This window comes from Mobula hypostoma, chromosome 3, assembly GCF_963921235.1.
Source record: "Mobula hypostoma chromosome 3, sMobHyp1.1, whole genome shotgun sequence".
Taxonomy (NCBI): Eukaryota; Metazoa; Chordata; class Chondrichthyes; order Myliobatiformes; family Myliobatidae; genus Mobula; species Mobula hypostoma.
In genome coordinates this window covers 120,003,168-120,013,690 of record NC_086099.1, presented here as the reverse complement: position 1 = coordinate 120,013,690, position 10,523 = coordinate 120,003,168, and the positions used below count along the sequence as shown (strand labels likewise).

The window sequence follows — 10,523 nt, the reverse complement described above, 5'->3', positions numbered from 1 at the left end:
CTCCAATGGTTCCCATTTCACTTTGATCACATTCCAGCACTGGTATCCCTTGTGTTCCTGCTCTGGATCTGCCTCTGCCTTCACCTTCACCATCCCCTCACTCTGTGCTTCTCTTTTTTTGTTTGTCCCTACCATTCATCCACCTTCCTCTGTCTCTTAACTCTACCTCTACCCCTCTACAGCTTGGTCTAATCTGCCTGTAGTACCGCACCCCTCCTCCAGTCACCTTTGGCTCCCATCCCACCACTCCCCTTCTCCTCTTTCTACTGGTCATCTTCCCTCTCCATTCTCAGTCCTGATACAGTGCCTTGACCCACAACATCTACACTTCCTTCCCGCCCTACACACCTTACTCAAGCTACCGAGTTCCTCCAGCAGGTTGCTCAGTGCTTCAACTGTCTCGTGTTCCTAGAGTTCACTTTGTACCCGGAATAGTGACACCCACTGCACGAGCTGGGCAATGTTGCAGGGGAATCATTTGATAGAAGCATTTTGTGATAATGTTTCTGGCAGTTTTCAGTTTGAGGCAAGCTTTTTAATTGAGAAACCTACATGTTAAAGACAGAAGTTGCTCAGGTGTTTCACCACAAACAGTTACCTCTTGGATTCCCATTGGCTCTGTCAGTGAGGACAATCTTTGCAAGTACACTGGAGAGAGAAACACTGGAGCTCATTGCAAACACTGCAGCGGCTCTGTGGGGAATGACCACAGTCCAACATGGTGCCGTGACACAACAATGAGAAGTGGGTCCCTCAGGCGAGGTACCTCCGACACACCTGGGGGCAGTGACAGAGAAAGCCTTTGAGAAGCCTGCAGAGTGAGGAAGCTCAGTGCATGTTCTTACGACAAGGAAAAGACGGTTCAGCTGAATTGGGAGGTTGTTCCTTTACTCTGTGGAAGCTGATCTTGAGGCTGAATTCTTTGCAGGGTTGATGCAGAAAGTTACACCCTAACAGCACCTACTCACATGACCGTTTATTCACCTCATTCAAGGACAAATATCCAAAACCAGAGGAGGACGATTATCATGTTTATTTGTGCTTGATTCTGGAATGCTCAGAAATATTTTCACTCGGGTTTTTAAAGATCTACCATGGCTTTCTGGGGAGTCTGCAACCAGCAGCTCTCACTGTACTTGTCGAGATCTCCAGCTATAACAATTCTTTTGTTCCCTTTTATTGGCAGAAAACAGCTCCTTGCACTCTTAATACGGGACATTGTTCAGCACAGGGTTGCTGAGATGCCATTTAGGGCCAACTTAGAAACCAGCCACCTTGTTCTTCTGACATGGGCACTTCCCCTTCACGCTGCTTCTCTGGATTTTTTTTCTTCAGGTGAGTCCTCCTCCACCTCTTTAAATATTTCACTGTCTTTCTCCCTGGAAGACTTGCCATTTCTTCCCTGCAAAATAGACTAGGCGTCAGAAGGAAACAATTAGGTTGCACAAACAATCTCCAAACATGGGCCTTTCTTCCCACAGACATGTTAGTTGTTTCTGGAGCCGAGACATAATCTGGCAGTACTGTGATGCAAAAGTTTATGTTTATGTTGTGGAGACATGGGAGACAGGGCAGAATGGAAACATCAGGAGCTTAGTGCATGTTCTTACAGGTAAGGAGAGAACCAGAGGAATAGGCTGGGGCAGTGATGGTTGGTAGGGACAGGGGTCATCTGAATAACATGGAAGCTGGATATGTGCACCCCTTTAAAGAAAATAATCACAACTATAGAACTTTGAAGTATGGAAGGGTACCATTCATCCCTGTGTATCACTAACAGTTCTTTGTTAGACCAGTATTTAGTTGCCTGCTCATTTTCTGTAGTCCTGGGTGAGAAGTTGCATCAAACATATTTTTTTTGTTTTGGAAACCATAGTAATTTCTACCTACCACACAGCCATTCATTCATCGACCGATGGAACAAACTTGCTATCTATAGTCTGTACTTGCTTTTAGTAAGTATGCTTGGTTTATATATTTGTTTTGTTTTATACCTAGTTGTTGTTGTCATCATCATCAATATGTGCCGTGTCAAATGACATCATCATTATGTGCCTTGTCATGTGACATGGGCACATAATGTCCCCTGACCATGATTGTTCTTGGCAAATGTTTCTACAGATGTGGTTTGCCGTTGCCTTCTTCTGGGCAGTGACTTTACAAGATGAGTGATCCCAGCCGCTATCAATACTCTTCAGAGATTGTCTGCCTGGCGTCAGTGGTCACACAACCAAGACTTGTGATGTGCACCAGCTGCTCATACGACCATCCACCACCTGCTCCTACTGCTTCACATGACCCTGATCGGGGGCTAAGCAGGTGCTACACCTTGCCCAAGGGTGACCTGCAGGCTAGCGGAGAGAAGGAGTGTCTTATACCTCCTTTGGTAGAGATGCATCTCCACCCCGTCACTTGTAAATCCAGTATATGTATATTTAGTTTCAAGTCCTCAGAACATCCCAAGACATTTCACTACTCATGAACTACTTCTGAAAAGGCACTGCATGGTACCATATGCAGTAATGAAATATTGTCATATTTTGGTGGTATTTATTCAAATAAGAATGTAAATTTATCCTCAAGTATTATTGCATGTTACTTAATGGCAAGCTAAGGGCAAATAGGAGGTGCTTTAAGTTTTCCTCTGATAGTTCACCATTCTCTCAGTGCTCCAAGGAAATGCTATGCCAGGCTGTATGGTCAAATCGCTGGAGCTAAGATCTGTCAGTACAGTGACATGGCTGTTAGTGTTACTGCCTTCCCACTCCAATAACCTGCTTCAAACCCGGTGCTTCATGGAATTTGCACACTCTCCCTGTAATTTTTTTCTTCGAATTGTGCTTCTTGAACAATTTTGAGATACAGTAATTTATTGTTTTCTTCTGAAAGCTACTTGTATGATTCTATGTGACTGTAATGCGGCTGCAATTAAGTTTATATATGTAACTTGTGCATATGACAATAAAGTCAATTTTGATTGTGGCAAGAAGCACTTCAGAGCCAGGTAATTGACAGTAAAAGTACATTGGGGTGCAGTTTATAAATACACAACTTTCTTTCTCTGATCATTCAAACTGTCCCCATTTCACACACACCTTTAAGTCCCTGTCTGCAAACTTTTGGAACATATTAGCATAAATCTTCTTGTTCTTCTCATGGTGCTCCTTTATCCTCTTCTGGCACATGACAAGCTGAGCCTTTGCTGCCTTGTTTTCTGGGTTGACCTGAAGCACCTTCTGGAAATCTGCCTTTGCCAGGTCGAACTCATTCACAGAGAGTCTCGCCTCTCCACGTCTGTACAGGGCCTTCTCATTCAGTCTGTCAATCGCTAATGCCTGCATGTGAATGAAATGAAGCTTGAGTTTTAAACCCCACTGAATATTTGCAGTAATTATTATCATTTAATTCGTGGGTTGATTGCATTTCAAGAAGGAATGGAATGCAAAAGAAATCTTAAATAAAAACACATTGCCAACAGTCATAACAATTCCCCTCTCTCACAGGATGCTATACTATCTAAATCTGCCTAGAGCTTAAAATCTGCTCCAAAGTCTGGAGATTCTCTGTCACACTGTAGGCCAGAGAAACATAGAAAACCTACAGCACAATACAGGCCCTTCGGCCCATAATGCTGTGCTGAACATGTACTTACTTTAGAAATAACCTTAGGAGCAGCACACAAGTCTGGTATGGGGAGATCATGGGTTGGAGCAGCATCGGGGTGGAGGGGACATTACTTGTTTCGGGTTGAAACCCTTCCACAGGATGCAGCTTCCTTTTACCCTCCACTCACTGTAGTCACAGGGCCTAATACTGGAATACATTTCTGTTTCGGTACCAGAGAGGAATAAATTGCTTCCTTTTTGGAAACACTTTTAGGGCAGGTACAATGTGGATTTTATACTCAGCTGTCCCATCAGACTCTCTCAGGGCAGGTACAATGTGGATTTTATACGACACTGTCCCATCAGACTCTCTCAGGGCAGGTACAATGTGGATTTTATACGACACTGTCCCATTGGACTCTCTCAGGGCAGGTACAATGTGGGTTTTATACGACACTGTCCCATTGGACTCTCTCAGGGCAGGTACAATGTGGATTTTATACTAAACTGTCCCAAAAGACTCTCTCAGGGCAGGTACAATGTGGATTTTACACTATACTGTCCCAAACCTCAGGGCAGGTTAGGGATCATTTCTGCATCTTCTCTTCAATGTTATGCCAAACCATGGCTGCTGCATTGAGACAGTTAAAGATGCAGGACTCTTGGTAAAAGACGTGGTACAAGTTCGGACATTAGTGAGCCAAGGTGTCTCATCTCCAACAGTGGGTCAGGTGTTCAAGCAGATGAGTAACGAACTAACGATTATATCAAATTATCTGCCGCAAATCCCCGCCTGGGCCAAAGGACCCCTAGGACAGGCGAGTTCACCCACCAGGAGGTGGGGAGGTGAAATAGGTTTTGCGTCACCTGGAGTTTGAGCACGGGGTGTGGGGGGTGCGTGACAGTGGACAACAAACTGGATGAGTAGGATAAGTATCTCCTTACTCACTTAATCTTGCCAGAGTCTGGCCAACACATCTCACCTGCATTAACAAAAGGCACTCAGTATCCTACTACTTGAATATGAAGTGTATGGAGGGATATGGGCCATGTACAGGCAGTTGGGGTTAGTTTAATTAGTTCAGCATGGCATGATGCACTGACAGACCTTTTCCTGTGCTGTACTGTTCTACGTTCTATGTAATGTGCCATATTCTGCAACAACTTTTCAGAAACATATTCAGCTGTTCTTTTCAATGCACCTTGCTATTCTAGAATTCAGTTGTTCCTTGAGGATAATTATGCTCTTTGCACTCTGCACATGCCAGTATGTATCAGTTGATAATGGTTGTCCTCGTTAAAGGTGGTAAGGTCTGGAAATGGCTGAATATTAGATTAGATTAGATTATGAGGACACGCAGTCCTCTTTTATTGTCATTTAATAAAATGAAATGACTGCAAACTTGAGTCCCTTTGGGCGACCTTACCCACATTTCAAAGTTCAAAATAAATTTATTATCAAAATACATAAATGTCGCCATATACAACCCTCAGATTCATTTTCTTGCGGGCATACTCAATAAATCCGTAATAGAGTCACAACCTCAACAGAATCAATGACAGACCACACCAACCTGGGCGTTCAACCGGTGTGAAATATAAAAAGAAAGAAATAATAATGATAAATAAAGAAGCAATAACTGTCAGGAACATGAGACGAAGAGTCCATTGGTTGTGGGAAACATTTCAAAGACAGGGTGAATGAAGCTGAGTGAAGTTATCCCCTCTGGTTCAAGAGCTTGATGGTTGAGGACCAAGAACTGTTCCTGAACCTGGTGGTGTGAGTGCTGAGGCTCCTGGACCTTCCTCCTAATGGCAGGAGCTAGAAGGCAGCATGATCTTTGTGGTGGGAGATCCTGATGATGGTTGCTGCTTTCCTGCGACAACGCTCCACGTAGCGGTGCTCAGTGGTGGGGAGGACTTTACTTGTGATGGACTGAGCTGTATATATTCACCACTTTTTGTAGGATTTTCCATTCAAGGGTATTGGTGTTGCCATACCAGGCTGTGATGCAGCCAGTCAGCATACTCTCCACCGCACACCTACAGAAGTTTGTCAAGATAATTAAAGCAGCTCGTACAGATACTTCCCCATTGGCCACCGTTGAAATTAAGCACAGAGGTATTACTTAGTATTAAGTACAGAGAGGGTCATTGATTTACACAGGACCAAAGCTGCTGTCCATCACCCACCCATTTACAGGAATCCAGCACAAATTCCACATTTTGCTTTTACTCGCCCCACATTCCCATCAAAATCCCCAAAGATGCTGCCCCTCAGCTACACATTAAGGGATGTTTACAGTGGCCACTGAACCTACGTCTTTGGAAGGTGGCAGAAATCGGAGCTTTGCTGTCACAGGGAGAACCCAATGTGAGGATTGACCTTGTCTCTCTGGAGGCTGTGAGGCTGCAGCCTCGGTGCTGATCCCAACGTTGTAAACCTACAACCCAGAGACTTCCACATCAAGACACAGCTTCACTTGGTGTTTATTTCAGTCAAGCACTCCACTCGTTGCCAAAAAAAAGTTACCCACCCCTCACCTTGTCACAGCTCTCCACAGCCTTCAGGTAGTCATTCAGTTTCAGACAGCAGATTGCCACGTTGAGATGTGCTGCTAGAACAAGGGCCTTAGCACTCCAACTGTCCTCCTCTGATAGGCCGTATCGCTGGTCCAGCCATGCCACGATCTTCCTGTACTGGATCTGAGCCTGCTCGTATTTACCACGCTGAGCACAGAAAAGAAAGAAATCCAGGGAATGGGACACGTTTAGAACTAGAATTAGAATCAGCTCCAGGGAAACTGACATCATACGGTCAGAGTCAAGATCCTGAATCAATTTCACCTGCGGTAAAGAACTCTAGAGGAAAATTTTAATTGTTTCCAAACCAGTCTGAACCTTTTTGTTCACTTCTTTCAGGAGATCACATTGTTTCAGCTAAGAAACACCCACAAAATGCTGGAGGAACTCAGCAGGTCAAGCAGTGTCTATGGAAAACAGTAAACAGTCGAGGTTTCAGGCTGAGATCCTTCAGCAGGACCCTTCTCAGGTTTCAGGTGAGATGTTCTTCTTAAGGTGACATGTAGTCATCGCTATTGCGTGGGGCAGACCAAATGGACCGGAGCGACTTTTCCTCACAATGCATTGACTTACAGACACACAAGGAGACACAAGAGATTGCAGCTGCTGGGCTCTGGAACAGCAAACAACCTGCCAGTGGGTCATTGTGAGGAATTCTGTATGGATAAATAACCTTCACTCTGGCATTCCAGCATTTTACTGTGAGCTGCCTCAGATGCATACAATTATTCAAATTCAGAATGTTTAAGTCTATTTAATCAGGACCACTCTCCCTATCTAATTCTGTTTTACTTCCCTTGTTGAAATCCGATTTTCAGTTCAATTCTTTTATGGTTCAGACAGTAAGAAAGTGTTTCTGTGGCTGAAGTTGAAAATCCCAAACAAAGATTTATAACTAGTGCTAGTTTTCCTGTTTTAGTGAAAAAGGAATAGCCTTGAAATTGGTTTGGTTAACCTTGCTTTTCATTCACAAATCACGCAATAATCTACTTGTTGATAATTGGAAGATGAGCCTGTGCACTTCTGGTCAGGAGTTACACCCACATCTGCCAACTTCAGCAGTGTCGGCTTCAAATTCACAAGTTTCTGCATTGTACCATTCACTCCTCTGCTGGGTGAAATGGGCACTCCATGTGGAGAGAATAATCACATCCAACAGGAGTAGCAGAGCTCACAGAACCACTAGCTCACTGTTCTTCAGTCTTTATCTTCTCTTCCCCCCCTACCCCGCCACACCCCCCAACCTGCCATGCTGTCTGTGTGGGGTTTGCACATTCTCTGTGAGAATTTTCGCAGATTAATGGGTAACCATAAATTCCCTTGTAGCGTGCAGGTGTTGTGTAGTCTGGGAAGGAGGAATTTAATAGAAAATGGGTTAGGACATGTGTGGTCAGTGGGCCAAAGGGCCTGATTCCTATGCTGTCACTTTGGCTCCATGAAAAATCAAAGACCAAGGTCAACTGGACTTGGCCAAAGTAATCTGAACTGAAAGATTCCCTTTCTGACATCCCCTGCAGAAGAATGGGGGTTGTGCGGTGGAACCTTGTTGAAACCTATCAAATATCGAAAGGGCAAGACAGACAGAGTGAACATGGAGAGGACGTTTCCTGTAGTGGAGGACTTTAGGACTAGGGGGCACAGCCTGAGACAAGAAGCATGTCCCTTTATAACAGAAATGAGGAGGAATTTCTTTAGCCAGAGAGTGGTGAATCTGTGGAATTCATTGACATGGATGGCTGTGTAGGCCAAGTCACTGGGTATAGTTAAAGCAGAAGTTCTTGATTAGTTAGGATGTCAGGGGTTATGGGGAGAAGGCAGGAGAATGGGGTTGAGAGGGATAATAAATTAGCCATGATGGTCCGAATGCCCTATTTCTCTTCCTATGTCTTATGGATATCAGTTTATCACATCTCGCTCCAGCCAACAATTGTTCACAAGGATCAAGGTGTCTGCAAAGGGACTGTTGTTCAGTGACCACAGCATTTACATGTTACGTGCCCAGGTTCAGGAAGCAACCACCTCTGACCATGCTGCACCACACAGTGCACGGGGCGCTGAACGCAGCAGGGGACACCAGCAGAGGAAAGAGTTCCATCGTTGCCCTTCCCCTGCATTTCCTTCTCCCACCGTTGCAGTTACTGCGTGGCCAGGGCGGAGGTGGGTGTTCGAGGGTCTGCGATCAGCTTGGAATCACCCGGCATCTCTGAGCATCACATGCAGCTCCTGAAAGGAATGCACAGCTTGTGACCGCGTCTTCTGAGGCAGGAAAACTGTGCTTTGGAAGAAAGTATTCAGTATCCTCTACTCAATGGATCTGGTGATGGTGAAGGAGCTCCTGACAGCTGCTAACTCTGCATGCATTGATGTTTAGGCCCACTCAACAGGTTCAATTTCAAGGCAATTACTTTTTCCACTGGTCAGTGTCAACCAACCAATTAGTAACTAGTGCTAATCAGAGCCAAATAAGCTGAGAGCAGTTTGGTCATTGTTGAAAACTTCAAATGAAAGATATAAAATTCTGTAAATAGGTGGTCGCTGATTCTTTTGGTATCTGTCAACATAAAAGCCATCTACCAACCCAAAGGTGTTGATAAGCTACTAAAATTACAGTCTTTAGAAGCATTTTGTTATCATCCAGTGGGGCTGTCTGGACTTTGTTCATGGGAAGCTTTCTTTAACTCAGTACTACTTTTGGAACATAATTTGACTTTTCTTTCATACATATCCTGTACAATGTTCCTAGGGATACAATATAAGGAGCTGATGCAGACTTGTTGGGATCCGCGAACATTGGACTCTCGAAGCCATGGGAGCATAATTGCCCAGCTCATCCGTGCCAGCCAAGATGCCTCTCTAAGCCAGTCCCATTTGCATGCATTGTTTGGTATCATTTTAACCCTTTCCTACCCATGTCCTTGTCCAAGCATATTTTAAAAGTTGTTATTGTACCCATCTCAACCACTTCCTCTGGCAGCTTCTTCCATACACCTACAACCCACAGTGTGAAGATGTTGCCTCTCAGGTCCATTCTAAATCTTTCCCCTCTAACCTTTCATTTAGTTTTTGATTCACTTTCTTTTGGATAAAAATGATGTGTATTCACCTTGTCTATGCAGAGCAGATCTGAGGGGCTGAATGGTCTCCCAGGCCTTTCTCCTCTCACTTTAAACACATGCCTTTTAGTTTTTGCTTCCCTTTCTTTTGGATAAAAATTATGTGCGTTCATTCTGTCTATACGGAGCAGACTCAATGGGCTGAATGGCCTAATTCAGCTCCTGTGTCTTATGGTCTAAGCCCCTCACAATTTTATATACGGTCACCCTCTCACCCTCTCAACTCCCTGTTCCAGGGAGTGAAGTTCTAACCTACCTAACCTCTTTCTAAAACTCAGGCCCAAATCCTGGCAGCATTCTTGTAAACCTCTTTGCACTCTTTTTCTCATAATTCCTTGCACTCTTCAAATGCTGGTCATCCACTTGGGTTCATTGAAGCGTGGGTTAGATCTCAAACCAGCATGAAAGCAAGGCATGGTCAGAACGGATGCTGCAATACCCTCCATCCCTATTCCAGTCTGGAGCATGTATCTAATGGTGCCACAGACATTATAATACCCTGCATCCCTGTTCCAGTCTGGAGCACGTATCTAATGGTGCCACAGACATTATAATACCCTCCATCCCTGTTCCAGTCTGGAGCACGTATCTAATGGTGCCACAGATATTATAAGTTTGTGTGTAGAGGGAAGGATAGTGTCATTAGTGAAGGCAATTAAACAGAGCTGCTCTTTGGTGAATTCAGCTCATGACTACGTTAGAGATAACTAGTTTTCACAAATACCTTAAAATAGGACGTTCCTTTCTCCTTGGCAATAGCTGCTTGCTCTAACTTCTCACGTGTATCCATTTCCCAGGGATCTTTAGCCTGTTTGACAAAATGGAGCAATCTATATTGTTAGGACAAACACACACACGTGCCATATCCCCAGCATTGGTCCAGAGTGAAGAGGAACGCTACACTTCTACTGCCTCCACCCCCCAGGTCTCTGCCACTGGCAGCGGTAGCACAGAGCACAGGAAAGGGTCAGAGATCGTGACAAGACTCAGCAGTCTTGATGGTAGAAGTCCTGTGATTCTAGAGTCAAACCTGTGCAAGTCGAGAGATGGGCCGTGGAATTTGCCAGGTAAGATTAATGTACAGCAGTGCAAGATTGGAATGACATATAGTACCGTGCACAAGTCTTGGGCACAGATAGTCTTAGCTCGGGCGCGAAGACTTTTGCACAGTACTATATTTGTCAGCATGGAGCAGAGAGTGAGTTTGTAAATCTGGTGAGAG

General features: G+C 44.6%; 1 protein-coding gene across 3 annotated transcripts in view; it reads right to left on the bottom strand.

The window, feature by feature from the left end:
• Positions 1 to 237: 237 nt before the first annotated feature.
• The window catches only part of LOC134344220 (peptidyl-prolyl cis-trans isomerase FKBP5-like), a 130,676-nt gene continuing 120,390 nt past the window's right edge, over positions 238 to 10,523 (bottom strand). The window contains exons 8-11 of one of the 3 annotated variants that reach the window (XM_063043654.1): positions 10,026 to 10,109; positions 6,150 to 6,335; positions 3,096 to 3,335; positions 238 to 1,402 (exon numbers count right to left, since the gene is read on the bottom strand). In XM_063043654.1, the coding sequence (XP_062899724.1) occupies positions 1,304 to 1,402; positions 3,096 to 3,335; positions 6,150 to 6,335; positions 10,026 to 10,109 (609 nt within the window). In that variant the 3' untranslated portion in view covers positions 238 to 1,303. The remainder of the gene's footprint in view (positions 1,403 to 3,095; positions 3,336 to 6,149; positions 6,336 to 10,025; positions 10,110 to 10,523) is intronic. The other 2 variants (XM_063043655.1, XM_063043653.1) reach the window with 2 other exon arrangements.